The 26,432-nt window shown below is 40.4% G+C and overlaps 1 protein-coding gene across 2 annotated transcripts in view; it reads right to left on the minus strand.

Annotated features, from left to right (window-relative positions):
* Positions 1 to 18,598, minus strand: part of RAD21 (RAD21 cohesin complex component) — a 28,155-nt gene extending 9,557 nt beyond the window's left edge. Inside the window, exons 1-9 of one of the 2 annotated variants that reach the window (XM_082479274.1) lie at positions 18,468 to 18,598; positions 10,732 to 10,905; positions 8,749 to 8,878; positions 6,740 to 6,839; positions 5,631 to 5,737; positions 4,535 to 4,738; positions 3,836 to 3,961; positions 3,515 to 3,637; positions 2,024 to 2,247 (exon numbers count right to left, since the gene is read on the minus strand). In XM_082479274.1, coding sequence (XP_082335400.1) covers positions 2,024 to 2,247; positions 3,515 to 3,637; positions 3,836 to 3,961; positions 4,535 to 4,738; positions 5,631 to 5,737; positions 6,740 to 6,839; positions 8,749 to 8,878; positions 10,732 to 10,875 — 1,158 coding nt within the window. In that variant the 5' untranslated portion in view covers positions 10,876 to 10,905; positions 18,468 to 18,598. Of the gene's footprint in view, positions 1 to 2,023; positions 2,248 to 3,514; positions 3,638 to 3,835; positions 3,962 to 4,534; positions 4,739 to 5,630; positions 5,738 to 6,739; positions 6,840 to 8,748; positions 8,879 to 9,073; positions 9,120 to 10,731; positions 10,906 to 18,467 lie in introns of those variants that run through there. The other variant, XM_082479275.1, reaches the window with a different exon arrangement.
* Between the last annotated feature and the right edge of the window lie 7,834 nt (positions 18,599 to 26,432).

Consider the following 26,432-nt stretch of genomic DNA (forward strand, 5'->3'; position numbering starts at 1 on the left):
TTAGTATACAAGGCACAGTCCTGAATATACTCCATTTGGCTGGACCTCAGGAGCTTTGGCTGGACCTCAGCAAAAAAATGAAAGCTTACATTCTCTGGAAAAGGGGGTTGGCAACTTACGAAGATTACCAAGATATAACGAAGCTATGCAGGGGGAAAATTAGAAGGGCCAAAGCTCAATCAGAACTCAGCTTGGCCACTGCAGTTAAAGACAATAAGAAGAGATTCTCTCAGTATATCAACAGAAGAAGAAAGAGTAGGGAAAATGTAGGCCCACTGGTGAATGAGACAGGTGCCCTAGTGGTGGAAGACAAAGAGAAGGCAGAGTTACTGAATGCCTTCTTTTCTTCGGTCTTCACTGCTAAAGCTGCCCCTCACAAATCCCAAACCCTAGAGGCAAGGGGGAAGGTCTGGAGAGAGGAAGATTTTCCCTTACTTGAGGAGGACCAGGTCAGAGACCACTTGGCCAAACTAGACATCCATAAGTCCATAGGCCCTGATGGGATGCACCCGCGAGTGCTGAGAGAGCTGGCAGATGTTATTGCTAGACCACTCTCCATCATCTTTGAAAGGTCACGGGGAACAGGAGAGGTGCCTGAGGACTGGAGGAAGGCCGGCATCATTCCAGTGTTCAAAAAAGGCAAGAAGGAGGACCCAGGGAACTACAGAGCGGTTAGTCTCACCTCTGTCCCTGGGAAGGTAATGGAGCGACTCATTCTGGATGTCATCTCCAAACACGTTGAGGAACAGGAAGTTATTGGAAGTGGTCAACATGGATTTACCAAGGGTAAATCATGCTTGACCAATCTGATAGCCTTCTATGATGTTATAACTGGTTGGCTGGATGAGGGGAGAGCCGTAGATGTCATCTACCTCGACTTCAGCAAGGCTTTTGACACTGTCTCCCATAACATCCTCATTAGGAAGCTGAGGAAGTGTGGGCTCGATGAGGTGACAGCGAGGTGGATTGAGAGCTGGCTGCGTGACAGAACTCAGAGGGTTGTGATCAGCAGCACAGTCTAGTTGGAGGCCTGTAACCAGCAGTGTCCCTCAGGAGCCAATTTTGTTCAATATATTCATTAGTGACCTGGATGAGGGGACAGAGTGTATCCTCAGCAAGTTCACTGATGATACCAAACTGGGTGGGATGGCTGACACTCCAGAGGGCCATGCTGCCATCCAGTGTGACCTGGACAGGCTGGAGAACTGGGCAGAGAAGAACCTAATGAGGTTCAACAAGAGCAAGTGCAAGGTCTTGCATCTGGGGAGGAAGAATGCAAAGCACCAGTACAGGTTAGGGGCGGACTTGCTGCGAAGTAGTTCTGAGAAGGATCTGAGGGCCCTGGTAAATAGCAAGTTATCCATGAGCCAGCAATGTACCCTTGTCGCCAAAAAGGCCAATAGAATCCTGGGCTGCATAGGGAAGAGTGTGGCCAGTAGGTCACGGGAGGTCATTCTCCCCCTCCACTATGCACTGGTGAGGCGACAACTGGAATACTGTGTCCAGTTTTGGGCTCCCCAGTTCAAGAGGGACAGGGAACTGCTGGAGTGAGTTCAGCAAAGGGCAACTAAGATGATTAAGGGATTGGAGCATCTCCCTTATGAGGAAAGGCTGAGAGCGCTGGGACTCTTTAGCCTGGAGAAGAGAAGGCTGAGGGGAAACCTTATTAATGCTTACAAGTATCTAAAGGGTGGGTTGAAGGAGGATGGAGCCAGGCTCTTTTCAATGGTTCCCAGTGACAGGACGAGGGGCAATGGGCACAAGTTAGAACATAGGAAGTTCCATTCAAATACACGGAAAAACTTCTTTACAGTGAGGGTGACAGAGCACTGGAACAGGCTGCCCAGGGAGGTTGTGGAGTCCCCTTCTCTGGAGATTTTCAAGACCCGCCTGGATGCAGTCCTGAGTAATGCGCTCTGGGCAATCCTGCTTTAGCAGGGGAGTTGGACTAGATGATCTCTAGAGGTCCCTTCCAACTCTGAAGATTTCGTGATTCAGAAATGAACCAGCACAAAAACATTACCTTCAGTAGCCTGTTATTCCACAAAGGCTGTGCAGGCAGAGAGAAAAGCTTTTCAACTCCACCAGTTTCTTTCCACATCATCAGTTTCTTAGTAGGAGGTGCCAAGTCCAAAGTAGTAACAATATCAGAGTAGTCACTTAATTGGGCCCGAATAGTCTTGCTATCCAGTTCTTTCACACTGTCCACAATCAGTTTTCTCTTCCTCTTTGCTTTGGTTTCCTTGACTGTTGAGATTTTTAGCAAATAATGAAGGTTAGCTTAAACAGATACCACACTGTAGAATAATATTGCAGTTTCTCGATAGGTCTTATTTGCCCATGTATAAAGCTGCCTCAAGAATCTAAGGCAATGTTAGCTTTGGGAGAAGGAATGAAAAGCTTGAAACACTATTAAAGGTCAAACACTGAATACTGTCCCATAACCTAAAAATTCTTCTGTATACTTAATAGTTCTGTTGAATCTGCCTAAGCCTCATCAATGTCCTCAGCTGCACATGCCTCCCTCCCTCACAGCTTGCTTGTTAGGCTGGTGTTCTTCAGGAGCAAACCCCTGAGACACAAGGTCCCTCTGACCAAAGCGTCAAAAAAAAAAAAAAAAAAAAAAAAAAAATAATCACACCAAGTTTTACCCCTAAGCCCTATCTGAGCTTTGATAGTGTTAATGTGGGTGGTTATCTTACCTGTACCTCTCATCCTGCTCTAGAATGACTTTACTGTAAATTGCTTACAGCCTGGCACTCTGCAGCAGACCCTGAAGCTCTGGGAAACACTGTCTTTGCTGGTCCCAGCTGATCAGCTAGGACCTCTGTTGCTAGCTTGCCACCAGAGGGCAGTGCTAGGGCTTTTTAATTGGCCAAGCAGTAAATCAGGGCCTGGAGTTCAGTCTGAAAACACAGGATAAACTACATTTTTTCTAGATCTTATTTTTTTTAATAAATCAGGGATATGTTGATAATGAGCCAAATACAGCACCAGTTAAGATAATAAAATGTCTTGCATTGGAGAAAGAGACAAGGAATTTCACTACTCATTAGAACTTCAAATACAAAGATGCCTCTCCCGAATTCAACAATTCATTAAAGCTATGAATCACTAGAAGTGCACTCATTCTCAGTGCAAACAATTAGTGCTGGCCATCAAACATAGTGTATGGAAACTGTGCTGTACTACATATACTGTATTAGAACTCAATTCCAACTTGTACTGTATTTTAACTAGCATGTTTATCAAAAGCTACAGTATCATGCCGCTATACATACTGACCACAGAAACGGCAAACTAGTATCCTCCAAGACCATTAATGTAAGCTACCAAACTGGCACATACTGGAAGGCTACTATTAGAATAAAAAGAATCAGTACTTGGTCCTGGGTTTCTCTTTCAACTAAGAAGTAGAGTCAGCAGCAATGACAGACATTCATTTCCACTCCATCGAGCTAAGGTGGTCTCTGATGGCCCAAGTAAACTATTCCCAAATAGCTTACTCACTCACCGGTGATGTCAATAGGCTCCAGAGCAAAAGCTTCCTCTTCATTAGGAACAAGTGTTGTCTGATCAGTCATAGTTGGTAAAGGTTCAACTGGATCTACTGAGTCTGGGCTGTCTGGTCCACCCACTGCAAATTAGAACAAGTATCTTGCACTATGTCAAAACATTAAGAAACTGCGCTACCCTTCCCAACGCCTCCTTCACATCTTAAAAGTGGTTTATCACATTTCATACTTTTGAGGTCAACACGCTTTTAAGGAATGAGAATCCCAATTAAATTAGCTGAGAGAAAGTAATTCTAGATCTAGCCCTAGATTATACTCACTTGATACGTTATCATCATCATCCATATCATCGTGTGGAGGTTGCTCTGGCATCATCACTCCGCTTTCCGAGAGTGCAGGTGGGTCATCAAAAATACCACCATCATTGTTACTGAGAAGTTTGTCATCTGAAACAACCATATAAAAGAATCAGTTTTGCATCCACACATTCATGAAACAAGTACAGATTTATGACAACACAGATAAAAAGTGCAAAGGTTAGAAAACTACACCTTCAATGCTGACACAAAAGCAATTCAGAGTGCTTTTTCAAGGTGCATTTCAACTCAAACTTTGAGCTTACAGATAACACAAATTAATTGTGACCTATTAGCTTCTTACTAGGTTTCTTAGTACTTCACAGAGAAGCACTCAATACAATTCTCAACATATTAATTAAGCCCTTGGAAGGAGTCAAAGAACAAGAAGAGTTACATACTGATTTTTCTCTAAAGAACATTATGTATAGAATGGAAAAAACTCTGGATGATTTAATTTTACTTCATTTGAAATATACCAACACTTATCGTGCTACACATCATCCATATCACTGTAGGACTCACTAACTAGAATTCCACTGCTGAAGGCATAACTTAGAAAGGCACCTTGGCAACAAAGGAAACAACCTCCCTCCGTTCCCCCAAGAACTAATTACTGAGGCAGAAAGTAGGGCAGAGGAAAAACAAATTTCTCAAGCTTACCCAATATTCCACCATCATTTCCTTCTCCAAAATTATCATCTTTGTATTGGTCTTCATATTCCAGGTGATTGGATTTCTCATTGAGGTGACTAGTGCTTTGTTCAGGTTCCAGTAGGAGATTGGAAGCACTGGTGCTCACTAGCATGTCATCCTCAAACGCACTGCCTTCTCTCATCATCTCACGATCATCCATCCCAAAGTCACCTGCAAGAATTTCACTGCTATAAATGCTAAAGAACCAAGATGCAAGACACCTAGCTAATCAATCAAAGGCCAGAATGTAAGACCAAACTTCATTTCAAGTTGTCTTAACTGCAGGGTTAATGTCAAGATGTAAGGAATTATACCCAGCAATACCATAATGAAAATACTGTTCAAACAATTATAAAAATAACCATGTCCTCTTCAAAGCATTTCATTATACTTATTTGAATTGATTTTAGTGAGATTCTACTAAATTGTAGCTGCACTGAATGCAAAGAATTCCAAGGAATTAAAAAAAAGTTATACCTTATGCCTTGAGGCTGGGCTTCATGTACAGAGAGCAAACCAACACCAAATGAACACTACCATCAATAACTAGATTATACTTTCAAAAAGATCACTGAATTAAGGATTGCATTATTGTACTCTGGAAAACAGATATTCAAATACAACTGTTTTCAGGCTTTGATTCATATCTTTGAACACTGTCCTTGAAAAGATACTGAAAGAAGTAAACTTGTCACCCCTGACTGCTTCAGCTTTAGAAATCTTGTAAGAGCTTGACTGAAAACACGCTTATGATTAAAAAACTGGCCGACTTCATATTCACACCACGTTTTGAAAGTTATAATTGACACAGTACTCCACTAATTAACCTGACTGAATATTCTTCAGTTTTATATAGACAGCTAGAAGCTTGCTGAATACTAGAGGACAGGCTTTTTGGAAAAAACAACACGTACAAACTAAAAATGAAATGTACTGAAATACAGCGTGTTTGATCTAATTTGTTTTGTACTTAGTAGTGGGAATTCTATGGTAATTGCAAAACCATAATTTTACAGTAACCAAAACTAGCTGAGTAACACATAATAATACACAAAATTTTTACCAAAGTCATTATCCTGGAGGATACTGATGTTGCCTACTTCTTCTCTCATTGTAATTTCTTCCACTCTGCTCTGGTTCAAACTGAACTGCTGGGCCACATCAATATCACTTAAACAAACAGACGGCAATTATTAAAAATCTCCTTTAAAAAAATTTAACAGATAAAGCCTGCTTAAATAAATGTGAAATTAGTTCCTAAAATGTATGCTATATGCTTAATTAATGAAAAAGCTGACAGTGAATGCAGAATAGAAAACACTAATTAAAACAGTAAGACCATTCATGGTTAAAAGCCATCATCCAAATTGCGTTAGCTTCTGGGAAACAGATCAGTAACCTCTCCTACTGCTTGCTATGTTGTGCTCACTAATTTTAAATGGCAAATTAATAACTAAGAACAGATTTCCCACCTTGAACTTCAAAAACTATTAATATAACTTATAAGTTATTAATAATTAATAACTTATTAATAAGTATATCTAGTAACAGTACCAAGTTAACACTCTTTGTGGTGTGTTAAGGTACGTTTCTTGGAAGAACAGAAAATTGTTTGTATTTTCAAATTCGTTTATACTTTAATTTGAATATAAACCAAATAGAACACTGAGTAAAGCAAACTGTATCCCAGAAAATCCACTATGAATAATCCAAAATGGTAACATCATTTTTCCAAAGATCAAGAACTATGCAAGTTGTATACTTGTTATGTTTACAAGTAACCCATTAGTACTAAAAAGTTTTAAGAATTAAAAGCACCACTACAGAAGGTCAACAAGGATGTTGCCATAAAACTAATCTTATCTAACCTGAGAACGTATGTGATGTAGAGTGCCTTGCATGGAAGAAAAAATAAAATGATAATACATATCTGAGTTTTTCAAAAGCTTCTGTAAGGACAGCTTTATCTTTGGTTAAAATTACATACTACTATGAACTTAAAATCAATACAAAGATGATTGCGTACTTGCTTTGTATACTAAAAGACTTAAGAGTACAAGTTACCTAAAGACTTTTTTTTAATTTAGCAATGAGTTTGCTGTTTAAAACCAGAGTCTCAACTAAAACCAAACACCATTTGCAAGGAAATAAAAGAAAACAAACCAAGCTTACTCTAGATCAGGAAGTGGTTGGTCAAAATCATGAAATTCCTCAGGTAAGGTAATAGCATTGTAAGCAGCCTCTCTGTTTTCCTCAGGCAAATCGACAACCCCTGCAGAGAAGAACACTCAGACATGAGTTCCCACTCCTAACAAGGACAGCATTTTCCCCTGTGCCTTCAGCATTGTTCTCTCTGCATGAGCTTCTTGTCTTTAAATAGTGAAATTGAACCGATGCTAGACACCTATGAAGAAACCTTAAGTAAGGTTAGCGTTGAGATTCAATCTAAATTCAAAATATATACACTCAAGCCCTTTTACTGCTTTGTATAAACCTGGAAACTTTAAATCACTTGATAACATTTGTATACCACAGTGCAGAGCTGTGCAGCTAACAATACTACACATGTACCTGCTATAAAATCATTTTATCATGATGCTCCAGATGAGCTACTTACTCCTGTATTTTGGTTTGGGTAAAGCAGTGGCAAAGTATGACTACTTTGCTACCTGTCATTTAGTCAGTTCAATTAACTTTCAAAGTCCCAGCACAGTACTGACTGTACTTGGGCCACACAAACTCTTAGGCTTCTGCATTTAAAAGATGGATTACCTAAACCACATACATACCTTTTCTTATCCTCCCGAGATGCTTAATCTGCTATTCAGTAGTCATTCTCAGAGCATGACTATCAGATTAGGCATCACACAAAAACAGTGCCAGTAGTTGGTGCCTCTCTTTTATTCAAATTCTTAGAGGTCAGGACACTTAAAAGCGCATGGGAAACGCAGGTTCAATTCCTTCTGTTCCTCAATTCCTTCCTTGCAGAAGATTTGAGGTCTATCTGACCCAAACAACACAGGCAATTATGAGGTACAAATACTTCAGAAACACTCTGCCCACTACATTGCCCACTAAGTTCCTCTCCGCAATGAATAATCAAAGAACCACTGTCCAGAGAGAGCAGGAACAAGCATGAGCCTGGAGCTTACTCATCTTGGTACTTGGCTAGGAATGAAGAAACCTAGTCCATCCTTTCAGGGCTATCCAATATTTTTACCCGCTGGCTGCTTAAAATAAAATATGTAAATGATTCTTAGAGCAGACAGGATCAAGACAATGCCTAAGCCACAAAGCTGGTAAACTGAAAACAAAGACAATCGCCACAACTTGTTTCAGGTCAGCATGCCATTTTTTGTAAATCTTGTTTTAAGGTGCTTCACCTTCTACATGAGCTCTGTTGGGAGTTGGAAAATTGGGAAAACATATTGCCTTGTGAAATTAGACAAATTTATGTGCTCTCATCACCCAGGGAAGTTAAATGCAATAGTAAACAAAAATTTTGCAAAAGTCAAATTGCCACTGCAAGTTACATAAAGTTCAATGCCCAAATCACAACATGAAGATCAAGGCATGACATACCATAACTTTCCTCAAATTTACTGTTGCACTGGCTTTTGAGAATTGCCTTTTGGAAAAAAAAAAAAAAAAAGCCTTCCTTAAGTTCAGCTTTTAAATCTATTACACTCACAAACTTAAAAAGGTAGAATATGATTCAGCAGCTGAGTATCAATATGGAAGTAGTAAAAAAACAGCTTACTTCTATGTTTCTTTTGCAACTCCTAGCAAGGCAATCTTTACCCTTGATGGAAACAAGCTCCCTTCTGTGCTACTATCCAGTACATGCAACTGGCCCTTTTCAGACTTGTTACAGAAGGTAAAAACCATACAGTGCATTTCTATTTAACATCATACACCAACAACAACCAAAATCATAATTGCGATTTTACTGAATCAGCACTAATAAGAAAAGCTGTTGTTCAGAATTCAATTAAAATATTTTTTCAGTGTACAACTCAGTCACACAGCCAGCTTGAAGCTGCACTAAAGAAAATAACTTCTATAATCCTGTATAATTTTATGTAATCCTTCTACAGAGATATGAAGGTAGACTTGTATACCTTCTAAATAAATATCATTATATGACAACATAACTTTTCAGAGTGCTTAAAGACAGATACCTGGACGAAAAGCCATCTTAATCTTAATGAAAGCCTCATTACAGTCTGCAAGAAGATATTTTGCTTTCCTGTGGTAGATTCTAACAACACCTAGTAGGAGATGTCCTGAGGTTCGAAGCGCCATCTTCACCTAAAAATATATTGGACAATCAGTGAATTAGATGTAGTCTTACTTTTCCTTTAATGAAATTTCAGTCAGCTTTGCATGAGTTTTTCAATAATATCAAATATCCAAAACATGTATCAAAATCAGCAGAAAACTGAGAAAGAAAGAATGCAAAGTCTACAGTTCAAGAAGACATTCTACATATTATTTATGGATGACCTGGCAAATAGCAGCTCACTCCAGGAATTCCGAAACACTCTTCTGGCTAGTTAAAAAAAAAAAAAAAAAAAAAGATGACAAGTTGACATGACAAAACCCATTTACCACGTCTTTTTCTGACATCTTCCTTACTTTAATTGGGAAAAGAAAGTGAAAAACACAATAATTTGGACAACCATAAATTACAATTTGGTTAAGTAAAATTCAGTTAAAAAACTGTTACTTGTTACCTCTCCATTTTCTGTCCTACAGTTAAAGATAAAATCAGAGAAAAATAGCAGAAGATATGGGGTGTCCATAAACAAACACTGCCACATTAAAACAAGTTTAAGTTCCTTTCCTCTTTAACCTCACTGCTTTACTATGTCAAGTATCTGCTGTGGTAAAACTGATTAAAAAAATTGCAGGGAAAGACTCTTAACTACTTTAGTCTGAAAGAGTATGAGACTTCTGTTGAAAACTACATGGAATAATTGTCTCCCACAAAGATTAAGCCATACAGAGTTTAACCTCAACCTCTAAGAATTCAAAATGTTTATTGTATACAATGTCTTCCTAATATTCCAGCTGATGAAAGTGTTACACAAAGTTAAATATATGAAAGAATGCCTATCAATTCCTGCTTTTTCTAAAAGGATGCTGCAGCTCACTAGTAAGTCCATGAATATTATCATCTTCTTTCTAAACCCTTCCAGAGCTGACACTGAAGCAAATCACTGTTCTGGAATAGTAAGTATCTCTGTGATTGTACTATACAGTTTTTACTTATACTTAGCAGTTCTTCCAAAAGCCAGAGTAGCTTTATAGAAACACTGGTATATTTGTATCAACCAAAAGGTAAAAATAAGTTTTCTTTCTTTTTCAAATAGTTGCTTTTCTTGTAAGACATTCAGACATCTGTTAAGTGACAAAAGCCACAACCGTATCAGTCCACTAGTTCTTAAACAGAAAATTTCATTTTCACGAGTAGTAGAGGGAAAAAAAAAAAAAAACAACCACAAACCCAAACCATTTAAATACCCAATTTCCTAAAAATTTCTTCTAGTTTCACAACAGCGATCCAGAAGCGTTAGGTTCTTTCAGTTTTGTTGCCATCCATTCACTTCCCAGAAAAACAGAGACTAAAAGCTTTAAAAGCAAGGCTTTAACACTACAGCATAGTATTTTTATTGTATGGAAAATTATCCTCATGTAAACAGTAACATAACAAGCTACCACGATACTTAGCTGTAGCTAAGCAGAAACATGCTTTGAACTTAGGTCACAAGCATAAAGAAGAATATCTTGAGTGTTATTTCTACAGCTCCCAGTAACAGCACCACTGAAAGAGCATCATCATAAGGCCTTAAAAAAAGTTACTACTTAGAAAGCCTGGGATTTCCTTTCTTCCAAAAGGATAAGTGGTACATCAAGATACAAGTTCTCCATTTATATAAAGCAAAACATTTTGTAACTAAATTACACAATACTTTAGCATCAAAAAATATTGATTCTGAAGAGCATTTCCTTGTCAAGAGTATTTCACATCTGAACAGACCTTTCCACACTTCAAAATAGCAACATTAAGAATTTTATCTGTTACAGTGACCCAAACAGTAACTACCACCTGTACACACATTTCACTACAAGACAACATTACATCAGCATAAAATAGATACCTTCGGTGAAATGATACTCTCCACACTGCTCTCCAGATTACATTCAAAAACATGTGCTTTGGTTAGCTTCTTATCCCAGTGGGCCGCCAGCCAGATTTTGGCCAGCGGCCCACGCTTGCTGAGGACAAAGTGGGCATAGAACATGGTCCCAGATGTCTAAAACAAAGTGCAAACCTGTAAAGAGGAAAGCAAATTATTTTTGTTTCTTTTTTTTTTTTTTTTTTTTATGAGGAACATCTTTGTAAACACACCCCTTATCCACAGTAAGCAAAGCACATGTTTGCTTTTCAATCATTAAGTCAGACTACTTGTATAAAACGTTTAAGCTGCCAACACTTACAAGTGTTGGCCATGTGATAGCATGTACTTTTATTGCAGAGGAAATACATAGCAGGAAGAACAGCAACCAATGACCATTTATATAATTTAAAAATGTTTACCATCCCACATGGAAAATAATCTTGAATATATCAAATTTTATGGTAATGATACCAAACTCATATAATGCAAACAAACACATCTCAGTTTCTATTCTTAATTCAGTAGCTACGACTGTGCTATACCAGTATATGTTCTACATCATTTCAGTTAAACATTCAGCATTATAAAATACAGTCCTAAACTTTTTGGATTTCACTATATTTTCTTAAACACAAACCACAATTATGTCTTCATTTCTGAACAGACTGCTCTCCATTTCATAATCCTCTTAGTAACACTTCATATGTTTTATTCAAGCATTGATAAAAATGCTAAGAAAATTCACTCCATTATTCCAAACTTCCTGAAGATTTCATTTCCTTCTTTCTCCTTCGCCAGAAAAACAGACTTCCTTTTATCTACTTATCTAGTAACTACCTTCTTACAGCTGGTAAGATGCCAACATATCAAACCATGGGGAAGAGAACAGCATGATGTATTACAATCTAAACATGCCAATTTCATGCATAAGGTAAGCATATAATTCAGTTCAACTACAAGTTGAGAAAACAATTTGTTTTAAAGAGGTAGAAGATTCTCCACAAACACCTTTTTCTCCGGCAATATCCTTAACTTGGGATAAAGAAATGAAAGCAAGCAGGAGAGATCCAACAAGTGCATTTCAGCTTTTACCTCCTCCATGCCTACAAAAAACCAAAAAAAACTGCCAGAGGAAGCACAGCAACCTAACAGTAAAAGCAGGGCAGTTTAATCTGGGCACACACAGCCAGTGTGAGGAGCATCAGTTTCTAGCCATAAAAAAACCCGGTGTTTCCCAAATGCCAGCATAACTTATAAGCAAATAGGGAACACAGGGAAACACAAAGCATTGGTGAACATGACAGCCAGAGAGATTCTTAAGCAGCCAATTCCTAAACCATACCAATTCACTTGTAGGTAAATGAAACAAGTTTCAAAGCAGCTAGGATACAGCTGTTGATATTTATAGGGTATGCTTCACAAAAAACACACACAAAAAAAACCCCAAAACAAAACAAAAAAAAAAACAAAAAAGGAGCAACACAATTGTGACTGGTAGAAAAATAAGTATAGGGGCAAGAAAAGCAGTGGCATTACTGGTTCAGTGGAAGCAAACAGCTATATATCTGGGTAAAAAATGAAAAATTGTAGATCTAGGGGTAGATCTCTGAAAGTAAAGGTCAATAACTTTTTTTTTTCCTGCGTTTTATGTGTGTGTGGGTGTGTGGGTGTTTATGTTTTAATAAATGGGAGTTGAAGGATAGGGAAAATTATCTTTGTAGTAGTACCATACTCCATACTTGTACCCACTCATAGGTGTCATTCAACATGCAAGATGAAAGCTATAAATTTCATCTGCATTAAATAGAACGGAATTGTTTGGACAACAAAACAGATTACCAAGCTTATCTGTCTTAATGGCAGACTGGCCACTGATTCTGTTCATAACTAAGAATGGACACAGCGGAGAGGATTTAAAGGAAATAAAGGCCATGTTCAGCTTCAGCTTGAGTTAACACAGTAGACAGAAAGGATTAAAACTAGTCTAGAGAGTGAAGATAATAGGTTTGAGTAATAACAAAGCTGCAGATAAACAAAAAGTTAAAATGCCATTTTTATTTCTGGAGATTGTGTGGAGACGAAGGACAGCACTGCAAAAAGATGGATGTGGTTTTCTAGGAAGCACAGCAAAGCAATTTTGGAAGTCTACTTGACCAATAAGTTATCTAACAGAAGGTATTCTACACCCTGACATCCCCCCCTCCCCCCCAGTTTTTTGAAAGACATCACACTATCTCAAAGGCCAGCAGACAATTCAATCCCTTGTACATTTTCAAGGCCTCACAATATTTTTGTTTATCCAGAGACACAACTTTGCAGCACAGCATTTTGACATCTTGAGTTGCTACCTTAACCATGCACTGTTCTGGTCACAGCAGGCCTGTCAATTACCTCTAAAAATGAGGAACAGGGGAAAACACAAACATACAGTTAACGAAACTACTTGTATCACTCTGCTAAAAACTTCCAACAACAGCTGAAAAACAATGTACTTCGATTCATGGAGTTTAGCACAGTTATTCACCAATGTTTTACAATCATTAAAATACATAGCATGGGCTTCACAAAACTTCAAACATACTGTTAACTGTGACCCTGAAAATGTATTGAAAATTTCCTGTTAAATGTGAAACATACTATTTGGACAAGTCAAACAGAAGCAACTTACCACTTTAAATCCCAGATAGCAAGGGTAATGCAAGCATAAGACAAACAACTATCTAAGGTATCTAAGAGAAAGCAAGGTTCCAACAAAAAATGAGGTGTCAGGATCACACCAAGGCTAATGATTTCACAACTTTTTTTCTTCTTTAAAAAGAAAAAAAATAGACACATTCTTAATTTCTTTCTGCCTTTTAAAGAACTGACAATCAAAGTCAAAGTACTCCCCATAAGGGGGCTTAACATATGTGAATGAGTTTCAAAACACATGCTTTGTTCGCAATTAAATCAAAGCATAGAGGTTGAAAACCATTGCACCAAGGGAAGGCACACAAACTGTAAGTGGTCACCTGTGTTTGTGGTGTTTCCTAGGTTTGGCTACTACTCAGTACTGGAGTTATGAATCAAACATAAAACCTGATTGTAAGACTAACGAGAAGATTATACTACATGTGCAGGGTACCTAAACTTTTTGAATTAATCAGAAACAAAAATAACTAGTTTCTGCCAGAGGTTGTCTGTTTCTCTTCAGCCATTAATGAAGCCTTGCCACAGCAAAATGCATGAAAAGAAATAGTGACAACCAGACTACAGATAGTTTTAAAGTCTGTTTTAATCTGAACCGTTATTAACAAATACTTCTATTCACCAAACCACTAATTTCCTATGTCATAATAGAAATCTCTGCCATTTCCAAATTCCAGCAAATGCTGTGTTCTGTATGGCAATACCTGGGTTACAGCAACTGTACAAATCCCACCTTTATGGTTCTGAGCTGCAGCAGTTCAGCTACTGTTGTTTAGAGCATCAGTACGGTTGTCTAAAGATACACCTCTCACCTTCTCCAGATATTTTTTTCTTTCTTTTCAGATAATCCTTTTCCTTATTTCAGGGTTTTTTTTGTTTGTTTAATTCATATGGCAGTATGTTGATGTAGTGGCATAAAAGGAGAAGAAAGACTTTCTGGCATAATTCAAGACTGTGATGAATGTTAAAGGAACTAAGTTTCTTGGAATGGCAGAGTGCTCATGTAGACACATAAAACATATGTTATTGGCTGCAAAAGCAACTCTTAAGAATCTTCAAAAGAAGAAGGGTATCTGATGGCTCTTAAAAAGCTTGTGAGGTATAATACAGAATCATAGAATCACATAGGTTGGGTTGGAAGGGACCTTTTAAAGGTCATCTAGTCCATCCCCCCCGCAACGAGCAGGGACATCTTCAACTAGATCAGCACTGTTAATTCATGCAACTGTTAATTTTTGAAGTTGACTGGATATGAAACAGGACCTTAAAACTTGTTCTAAGAACTTACTCATTTTTCTGTCTTGCTTGCACTGCTCTAAGGTAAAATATGTACTCACACAAGACCAAGTGCGATGAAATCCCAATCCTCCCAAACTATGCTTTTAAAAGACTTTAAACTTCATTTTAAATAACTTTGACTTTGCTTCTATGTGCCACAATTGTCTTCAGGTTCCTCTGCCTAAATTGGTCCTCAACAATTGCATAATCTTATTATTAATATTTTTCTTTCTCTAGAAGTGTAAAAAAAAGGCTAGAATTCTATACAGAAGGTAACTGAACACGTAAAGTGAAAGTAATACAATACAGGTAGTACACAGGGTCTGATCCAGAATCTGCCTGTTCCATTCCCCTGAGTATCTGGTAATTGATCCTCCCAAAGAAGCAAGAAGCAAATTGGGTAGATGCTTCCTATGAACTTAATCTTAACCATCAATTCACAAATATAAAGCCTTATTATCTTTCCAGATGTTCAAATGGCCAAGTATGTAAATTCTGAAAAGCACTCCTGCATAACTTGAATCCACCCTTCAAGACATTCAGAAAGAAACTTAATGAACTAATAGTTGACAATAATATTGCAGACAACAGATACAATATTCACCATATTCTAATTTGACTGTGGTTCACTCTAGCCCATCAAATCCACTTGCCTGCTACTCTACTAGGTCAGGTTATGTATACATGCAACAGTTCATAGGTTAAGTTCAGTGCTCAATTTGTTTTAGTCACCTACTTTTGTTCCTGTTTTAAGGCTACTCCAGAACCACATTCACCCACTGATCAGCAAACAACTATACTACTACTCCATACTACAGTTTAAAAATCAGCCAGTCATTTTACTTCATTTGTTCTTGTGCTATCCTTCAATCTCTCTTCTCTGCTGGTTCCCCCCTTACACACGCACATTTTCATAGAGTCATAGAATGGTTTAGGCTGGAAAGGACCTTGAAGATCATCGAGTTCCAACACCCCTGCCATAGGCAGGGACACCTCCCACTAGACCAGGTTGCCCAAGGCCACGTCCAGCCTGGCCTTGAACACCTCCAGGGATGGGGCCTCAACAACCTCTCTGGGCAACCTGTTCCAGTGTCTTACCACCCTCAAAGTGAAAAACTTCTTTCTAATGTTTAATCTGAACCCGCCCTCTTCCAGTTTAAAGCCACCCCCCCTCATCCTATTTTTTTCCTATGCTGTCTCTGTTTCTGTTTTGCTAAGCCAAGCCAGCCCTGGATGATCTGGGGATGAGTGAGCTTACCCTGTGCACCTGAAGCAGTCTCAGTTGGTCCTGCCAGACTTCAGAAGTCTGCAAGGATGACCCTGACCCTGCCGAGTTCTTCAGTTTTACCTCATAATCCTTAACTGTATGATCCTTCTTAAATGTCTAAAACTTTCCTGTTGCGGGCAATTACTAATGTTTTCTCACTAGCAGATTTCATTAGCACACACTGAACACCCGGCACAACTAGAAAAAAAAAAAATTCATCACAGTACCAGTCTTTACAAGCTCCACTAATAACTCCTCACTCCAATGCCTCTTTTCAGCACTACCTTATCTCCTTTACCTTTGTAATTCTCCAGTTAATCCACATTTTTCTGAATTTTAATATATTTCTTTGTGGTACTTGCAGCTTTACTGAAGTTCACTGACAAGTCACCTCAATTTCTTATGTCCACAAAATCAATTATTGAAAAGATGAAATTGAACTAGTCCAACTTGGCATAGCTTTGACAAATGCATACAGCATTTTCCATTTGTCTCTAGGTACTGGTTTTTCCGTCAACATTTTTTCTGAAATCTTACAGCTGAGGTTGCACTACCAGGTCTGTAATTGCTTAAAACACACTTCTGCTTTACAGGAGCTGCATTCATTGTTCCACAATTACAATATACTACGCACTTACATAATCGAATTGCTAGAATCAGCATCCCACTAAAGTTACTAATTCAAAAGGCAGATCACTCAGAATCATTGTAGAGAGTTTGACATTATTGAACCCTATGAATACTGTTGCTCCCCACAACTCCATTTTCATATCTAAACCTCAGCAGGTATCCTGCCCTTGCCCCTATGTCCAATCATCCAGTGGAAAAGAATCTTTTTAATTTTAGGCCCTATCTCAACTGCAATTCCAGTTCCAAGTCAAACTAATACACTTGTAGAAACCACTTATTAACACGCTCCTTAAATGTACATAAGTTGAGTAAGAGAACAGAATTCCTTATGTTACTCCATCTTTTACAGCAGTTATTCCTCTGCACTGTTCCCCCAAAGAGCCTAAAAGTAAAAAAAACCCCAACCCTAACTTTCTAACATTTTGCCTCAAAGAAGTTAAATTCGTGTATTAATTGAGACAACTATTCTCATTTCTGTGGGAAATCCCATGATATCAGCAACTCTGATAGCAAGACAAGACTAATTAAATTGTGTGGTAATTTAAGTTTATTGTAGGTCTCACTAACTTTTTGCTTCTCCTTTTAATCCTGCACCACACTGATTCCTCTCTAGTTAAAACTTTAGGTCAGTGGGCTTTGTGTTTCCAAGTTTCACAGAATATAAAATACAAACAAATCTTCACAAAACAAAATGCAAGCCTGGCCCTACTAATGCTTTTATGTTTCCCCATTTTTGACATATTGAGTTTTACTACGGAAGAGATTAATGGAAGTGTATGCCTATTGCACACATTCACACAATATGGGCCTAAATGATAACTTCTACAAATTTACAGAATCTTCCATTTGCCTAAATTTAATGAAAAGCCACTTTCAGTGAAACAGTGCCACGCATATACGTCACAGTGATCCCAAACTTCCTTTGTTATTGACAAAAAAACAACAGCTTGTTTTACATTGAACAGATGCCTTTCATTCAGGATCAGGGAGAAATCTTAAAAGCTATAGGAAGATTTATATCAGAGTCCATAGGAACTGCTAGATTAAGATCTTAATTCTTCTACAAGTAGGCATTTTTAAAGGGGCCTTTCATTTGCAGTCAGAGCCCAGAAACTAGTTCATGTGTTACTAGCGAGGATTTCGAGAACACCCAACACTCGGCTTTGTCCAAGTCAGAAGTTAGATTACATTAGAAAATAAGAGACGGGCAGATGAAACTTTGCTCCTCTCCCCCTCCCGAGACTGCACCAACCCCGCAGCTACCGCGGCACTTTTGCCAGCCCCCAGCTGGGGATCTGTTATATTATTCCGGCCACCGGACCCCCCCTACACACCGCTCCCTCGCCTCCCCCGTGAACCGGCTCTCCCGTGGAAGCGGAGAGATCACTGTCCTTCCCCGCGTGTGACTGCTCCAGTCTCGCAGACCGCCTCCCCTACGAAACGCAAGCCCTTCTGCCTCCCCCACCGCCCCGGTGCTCTGCCCGTACCGCCGCCAGGCCGCAGACGGGGGCCCCGCTGCGCCCGACCTTGTCGCGGATCACCCCAACCCCCCGGGATCCCAGCCCCGGCACGGGCGCAGGGCCCCGGGGCGGCCCTGCTGTCCTGCCGGGGAGCCCCAGGCGGCGGCGCGCACCAGGCTGCCAGGAAGACCCTCCCGTCCCGCTACCACTCGCGTGCCTCCGCCGACAGCCAGCACGGCCGTGCCCACCCGCAGGGGGCCGGCAGCCGAGCCCGAGTAGGCCGGCAGCGCCCCGAGAGCCAGGCTGCGGCCGGCCCCCGCCGTGCCCCTTCGGACGGCGGCAGCGAGCCGGGGCGATCAACGGGAGCGAAGGCGGCTGGAGCCGCTCCTTACCCTGGTCCGGTGCAGGGGGAGGCTGGTGCGGCGGCTGGCGAGGCCGGGCTCGGTAACCGCTCCGCTCCTCCTCCTCTGGGCCGAGCCGAGCCGCTCACTCAAACAAACAAGATGGCGGCCGCGGCCCTTCCTGCCGCCCAAACCGGCCGTTCAAATCGGCAGGATGTTTACTGTTAAAATGCCCCCTCCTCCCCCCGCCCCGCGCCACCGCCCACTGCGCCTGCGCCATGGGCCGCGAGGGGGCGGGCGGCCAATGGGAACGGGCCAACTGCGCATGCGCGCGCCGCCGGCGCTCCGCTTCGCCGCTGGGGAGAAGGGGCGGGGCAGCGGGGATGACGGCAGGTCGGATGAGTGACACGGGCACGCGGGCTTCGTGAGCGGCGGGGCTAAGTCAGGGCTGGGGGTAACTGCGCCTGCGCAGATTAGCGGGCCCCGCAGCGCCGTTCCGGGGGAGCGGCGGGAGGCGGAAGTGGCTGTTGGGCGGGCGCGCGCGCGCGCGGTTGCCATGGCAGTGGGCGGGTGGGCCCCGCTTGCAGGCCCGGCCCGGCCCCGCCCGGCGGCTCTACCCTGCGGCGGCGGTGCGGCCTGTCATGGAGCCAGGCATGGGGCACGGGAATGGGGCCCTGTGATTGGAGGTCAGGCAGCCTGGCGGGCCGGGCAGCCTGCCTGCGGTCTGCAGGTGTGCTTGAGCGGGGCTGCGCGCCCCGGGGTGCGTGTGGTCGGGCCCAGCTGGGGCACGTCGGTCGGTCGGTCGGGGGTGCATGGCACAGCCTTCGGGTCCAGCCCGGGCTGCACCTGGGGACCAGCCTCGCTGCACGTGGTGCTTAGCTCTCTTGTCACTCGGCAGAACAAAAAGCACTGCCTTGAAGATGACTCAGAAGTTTTAGTCGGCTTGTTTTAAAACAAAACAAAAAATCTCTCCTTTAAAGCAAACATCTTTTTTAACAGCCTACTTCCTTAAGGAGGTTAACACACCAGGTCTCTGCACCTGTACAAACATGAAGTTCACTAAGGCCAAGTGCAATGCTCTGCCCATGGGTTGGGGCAATCCCATGCACAAATATAGGCTGTGCAGAGACAGTCCTGAGAAGGACTTGGGGGTGTTGGTGGATGAGAAATTCAACATGAGCCAGCAGTATGTGCTCGCAGCCCAGAAAGCCAACTGTATCCTGTGCTGCATCAAATGAAGCGTGGCCAGCAGGTCGAGGGAGGTGTTTCTGCTGCTCTACTCTGCTCTCATGAGATGCCACCTGGAATATTGCGTCCAGTTCTGGAACCCTCAACATAAGAAGGATATAGAGCTGTTGGATCGGATCCAGAGGAGGCCACAAAGATGATCAGAGGGCTGGAGCACTTCTGTGAAGAAAAGCTGAGAGAGTTGGAATTGTTCAGCCTGGAGAAGAGAAAGCTCCAGGGAGACCTTATAGCAGCTTTCCAGTGTCTGAAGGGGGCCTACAAGAAAGCTGGAGAGGGACTTTTTACAGGGGCATGTAGTTATAGGAGAAGGGTAATGGCTTCAAACTGGAAGAGGGGAGATTTAGATTAGATATTAGGAAGAAATTTTTCACTCTGAGGGTGGTGAGACACTGGCCCAGGTTGCCCAGACAAGTTGTTGAGGCCCCATCCCTGGAGGTGTTCAACGCCAGGCTGGATGGGGCTTTGAGCAACCTGATCTAGCAGGAGGTGTCCCTGCCCATGGCAGGGGTGTTGGAACTAGATGATCTTTAGGTTCCCTTCCAACCCAAACTATTCTGTGATTCTTCCTGAGCTTTTCAACTTAATCCTGCTATCTGGGACACTGCAGGTGTTTCTTTTATGCTGTGGGGGTGTTTGCTGACTATGTTGGGAACAAGTTGATTTCAGCAGGACTTAGAAAGGTTTTCTGGTTTCTAATTTGCTAATCTATGGTAGCCACCTGTGCTGTAACAGAGGGAATTGTGGCAACAACTGGACTTAAACAGAAGGAGTCAATGACTAGGTAAAAGGAATGGAAAGGGAAAAAGAGGCTGATTTGGGGGATAGGATTTTTTGGTCTTCTCTCTGAGGCACTGCACTAGGAAGTCAGAAGCTACGAGTACAAAAAATAACATTCTGGATCAACAACAAACAGTCTTTAGCCCAAAGAGACCTAAAATACAAAAACCTTATTAAAATAACGTCTCAGAAATAATATTTTTTTGAGTAATGGGGCATCAGTTTACAAAAATAATGTTAGAATACAAAAAAAATCTATCTACCAAGGGTTTAAGAAGTATTACTGCTATTTGTGACACTCAGATAATATATCTCAGTGGATGATAACATAAACAAATAACATGTGAAAACATCCAAGCTCAGTCTCCCAATTCTCTTTCCTCAGATTCAGTTTTGCAGATTTCAGCATTCATTTTCATTCATAATATTTCACTAGAACCTTTATTCAGAACAAACATAGGTTGTCTGTCTGCCCCACATCTGCTGTATCACGACTATTTATTCCCTGATACGAAATGAGTTAGTGTTCCAGGCATTGAACCAGGGAGCGTCTAGGCTGCAGGCCATTGGACCACTGATTAGAAACTTAAGTTAGTTTAACAGTACTGGTATACTGGATTGCATGAAATCCACCAAAAGTGTGGACCAGCAAAGATGCATTGTTTGCTGCTGTAGGAAAACAACCTCGGAAAAAAAAAGCCACACCAGTAAAGTGATAGCACAACTATGTGAGTCGGAAATCTAAACTCTTCATACCCTGACCCACATTATTACTGAAAAGTCTATAGCATAGCCTTGCTTTGGCTCTTGCTGTGGTGAGTGCTTGTCTCAGTTGCATGCATTTTAGTAAGAAATCCTTCTTTCTCTATCTCGACAGACAGTATTAGTGGCTTTTGGCCAAAATTGCTTTTCTAGCTGGTATTGGCCAGTGTGTGCTGGTTGCCTGTCTAGATGCCCTTTTTTAATTGGCACTACCATTTCCTTAATTATTGCCCGTTTTTTTCAAAAAATAATAAAAAATGGGTCTCAGGTTGTTTTTTTCATGCTCTAGACTGTTTGAGCAAGCAATTCTGTCTATAAAAGACATCCTTTCTGAAACCAAAACTAGGATGCTTAAAGTTAAGTTTTTGTTAATACCATCTAATTAAAAGCACAAAGCTACTACATGGGTCCATTCCTTTCTTGAGGACTCTCTAGTCAGATTTTGCAATTCTTCAAAAATTTAGTTTTCCTTAGTTATTATGGGGCTTTAAAAGTACATACTTCAAAGAAGCAAGTATATGCAAATCCCAGAGAGTTTATAGTCTAAATTTGGCTCAATTTAAATCTAAAGGATTTGAATTGTTATCACATCTGTTTCTCATGGCAGTATGTGACTACTGTGAAGATCAGGCTGTAATCTTGTCCTCTAATTTATTCTTGAATGTGTTCTAAAATCATGCCAGTCTAATTTAATATGGCTTATTTTTTCCAAGGTCTTTTAGTTTGATACTTTTCTGCTTCATCTAACAAGAATCCTTCTTTCCATCAAAATTAAAATCAAGACAGTTCTTCTGCATGGTCCAAAATTAAGGTTAATTGCCCAATATAAAAATGTTTCTTTTTTACTGTGGAGATGAATGCACTTCATGAGCACGTTGATATTTAAACTTCAGCATAATTTTCAGATATTCTGCTAAAAATTAAAACAATTGTAGTACAATAAACAAGGAAGACCAAAATATAGTGTATTGGAACTTATGTCCATTGAGTTCCATCCACTGACCTATCGGTTTTAAAGAACATAAATGAGTTCTCTTAATTATTAACCATATATTAAATCGTTGCATGACTCCTTCAAATGTTTATGATTAAGTCAAATATTTTTCAATGGCAGCCTTTTGTACTTTGGTTCTCATGAAGATCGATTCTTTAAAAAAAAAAAATAATTCTCCATTACTAATGACTGTTTACAGTTCCCTTTTCACTCAGATTGGAAAGCGCCCTGAATGTCCTGGCCTGAGACAGACAGCATAACTCATCTTCCTGCCCCAATTTTTTTTTTTTTTCTAAAGAACTACCACAAGAAAAGACGCACACTGTTTGATTTGTATGCCGCACTCAGTACTTTGCTGAATTTCTCCTCTGGCTCTGCTCAGACACATGCATTCCAGATGGCACTTAAAAAAGCAAGTTTGTGACTGTTATGTACACGCTTGCTGGCATATAGCAGATCGCATTATGCAGTGACATTTAGAAAGAAATTAAGGCAAAAAGCATATTTTCGTTTCCAGCTTCGGTCAAGTGTATCTATCAGGCAACACACCCATGATTTTCAAGTGCAAAAGAACTTAGTTCATATATAAATAACTTTCTCTTAGGAGAAAGGACAATGTGTTGTAATTCCTTTTGAATAACTGAAGTAATCATTTTTCCCTGATCAACATTTTCCCTTGAAATTTGAGATCCACATGCTCTCTAAATTCACACACCCATCTTCCAGTTCCTTCCAGTCTGAGCTATTTTGCCCAATCGCTTCAAAGTACTAGCAACAGGGTTGCCAGATAAATTGCTTTTTTGAGGCATCAAGGAAGAAATTCAGGACAGTCACAGTCATGCTTCTATCATGTGAAGTAGAAGTAAATTGATTAGGACCTGTGTACTCCAAAAACTTCAACACAGGGCAGATAATCCAAAGTTTGTCCAATATGTTGGACCTTCTCTGAGGAAGAATTTCAGCCTCTGTTAACAGTAGGTTAACTCTGCTGGAGCTGTATAGAAGAGTGGGAGTTGCTGGAAGGGGACCTCCTACTGCCTTTAGGTGATCCGTAGGTGTAACGGTTTCTGAAGCTGGCATTCAGCTGCCACCACCAAATCAGCACGGTACTCTGTTCTGAACATTAGAGGACAAACGTTTGCACTCCAGCTGGTACTTTAGACTTCTTATTTTTGGTATGGGCCACCTGGCATAAGATCCTATGTGAAGTACTTGAAAGATGGGAATAACTGAAAACGTTGCATTCTTGCCACTTCGGCTTTTCGTTCGCAATACATCCTTTTGCCAGTAGCTCCAGGCAGAAAGGTTTTATATTTGCTGGGAATTCTTTACGTGGAAAGTCAAAGATGTTTCCTACCACTTTATTTGAGGAACACAGAGATATAACTGAGGCAAAAAAAAAAAGTCTAGATTTGTGAAATTGCAATGGAAATTCAGCTCTTGACATTTGCTAATACTGGATAGGTGGAATGTTAAGATCTGACACAGAAAATCATGCACCTCATAAGCAGTACAAATAAACTTGTTTGTATTGGGGGTTTCAAGGTCTTCATAATTTTGTTTCTTAGAACAAAAAGGACTTTTTCCCGGCTCAGGAGAAACAGTATAAGAATTTCAAATTATTTATAGACTCAGCATTCTTGCACTGACCTTTTTGACTCAATTCCTATCAGGCCACTTCTGCTGAACAATTTCTAAAAGTCTTAAGTTTTTGTTACTCAAGAAGAAAACTTTGCAAGCATCCTCCCTTTCTCTTCCTAACACGTTTTGTTTCCATAGTATTATTTTCTGGAAAGGCTTTTTTTTTTTTTTAATTGCAGCTTATCAGGTGAAGTTTTTCTTGCATACTGGAGCTTAATAGGTTTCAAATTTAACATACAAACACCAGTAATGCTTTCTTGGACTGGAAGGTTTCAACTTGCCGCTGAGTTGCAGTCTTTTTTCTCTCCTGTATTCTGTTAGACTCTTCACACACATTTCTGCCTTTCTCCTCCCAACCTGCTAGCTGCAATCTGTGGTCTTTTTTTGAACTACTAAAGTTGATCAGAAGGGTGAAACTGTAGAGGAAGCTGGCTGGTAATGGATAGTCCAGGGAAAAGAGCACAAGGATAGCTTGGCAGGGAAGGGAGAGGCCGAAGGCAAGCATCAGAAATACAAAATAAACATTGATTTTTAAATGGATTTTTAGTCAAAACCACCAACTTTATACATACCTTGAGTGCTGATGCTCTACAGCATTTTAATTGAGAACAGTCTTACATTAATGTAAACTTTGTAGAAATGAAAATATACATCAGATCTCTTGTCAGTGTGGTGATATTCATGTAATACTTGCCCTGGGGGTAGTTCAATCCTAAAATGCTGTTAGGATGATTTTATCTGATTCATAGAACTTGAAAGGTGTTTAATGCCGATGTATATGAAAATTATCTGTTATTGATAATGTCTGAAAACATTACCAAAATGCAATGCACAAGGAGTTACACCATTTCTTACCCATTATAACCTGCCATACATTTCTCTAAATAGAGAACTTTTTTTAAAAAGAGTGCATAGTTAACATAATTAAGGAATCATGAAACCTTCTTTAACTGTGGCTCTGAGGCTAGTACATCTCTGCAAGCTAAAGTACAATTTAACTAGATTTTGGCACACTAGTAATTAGATGGATCAGAAAACTTTAATTCATAATGTGAGTGTTAAAAATATATTGTTGGTCCAGTTGTTGTTAGGCAGTTTGATTTTACCTCCCTCCCTTTTGTCAGAGTTCTCAGGCTCCTGTGATGTCAATTTAATAACATTATTATTTTCCATGTGGTGACATAAAAGGTATGTTTATATCAGAACTATTGTTTTACTTATAGCATAGTTGTACTATGTTGGTAGGTATAAGTCTTTTGAGTTAAAATTGTCAAAGAAGACAGATCTGATGCTTTGACAAGTGTATACTTGTAGGCTTTCCAAGTTATGCTTTCCCGGATTCCACCATTTGCTCAAACTGATAGCCATGGTGCAGGCAATGACCATAAAGTGACTTTTCAGATGATGTACACCAAGATGCAGCAAAACTATTAATAGTCTCCCGGTGAGCCCTAAAACATGTGGGTATCTATTAAATAATGGCACCTGTCTTCATCACAAGATTTCTTGCTGTCTCTACGTCGTTGTACCTCCCCAGCAGCAGTGCAGAGCGCTGAGCTTTCAGAGGAAAACAACCATACGTTTTGGCGCTCCCGAGGCAGGCTCTGCAGAGATCCCCGTGAAAGTACCCATCTTCCTTCTGGTTATGTTAACAGCTACAGGGCTAACTGCGCCTAATGTACCTATGAGCGTTTTTCACAGGTCTGAAAACGGTTTTGCACAGAATGAAAGTGCTCCAGCAGCTGTTCCCACTGTTGCCCATCTCTTTCACTGCAGTGGTAAGATGTAACTTGCGTTTTGAAAACCGTTGCCAGCGGCTGTGCCTGTCTCCCAAAGGTGCAGTCCTCCAGCGATGCCTTATCAAAGACAGAAGGTACGAGTTGTACCCTGCTCCCAAACACTGTCCTTGCAGCACGGAAGACTCTTTAGAAAGAGAATGGAAAATTATATCAGGAAAATTATATCAGTGGTGTCTGGCAGCAAATCCTGCCACTTTAAAAATTTGATTCCATACTCAGAATTATTTCGCCTTCTGACCTGACTGGCTTCTGTTAAGTATCCTCCAGGCCTTCATAGAAGCTGTCCTCCAAAGCACGGTGTTTGAAAGGGGAATGAAGAGAGCAGCATACCTCCTCCCCAAGCTGAGTATGTCATTCAAAAGAAACTCCATTCTCTGTTTAGAAACAATGCATCACAGTAAAGTACAAGTCAGATCACTTGAACATGGATGAAGCATCCTCGTTAGTATGACATGACAATAATGAATATTCTTACTGCAAGGTAACCTTCTTGTAGGCAAGGCTGAAGTCTTGGGAAAAAATGGGGAGTAGAGATTCTGAGTCAAACTATGTAACATTAATGGATGTTGAGCGAGGTTGCCCAGCAGCATAAATCAGCCTCCCATTAAGTCAAGTACTGGAAGTTAGTAGAAATACAGTATTTCATTTCAGATAAGTATCAAGTCTTAAAATCTCTTACTTTTAGGAATGAAAAGGCAGTTTTCTCACAGAATGTGCTTTTTCTTTCCTTTGTGACTTCTTACATTTCACAGTTCCCGTTCGTGGTTGCTTACACTTCAAAGTGGTCATTTAAAT

Source organism: Vanellus vanellus, assembly GCF_965231255.1.
Source record: "Vanellus vanellus genome assembly, chromosome: 2".
Classification (NCBI taxonomy): domain Eukaryota; kingdom Metazoa; phylum Chordata; class Aves; order Charadriiformes; family Charadriidae; genus Vanellus; species Vanellus vanellus.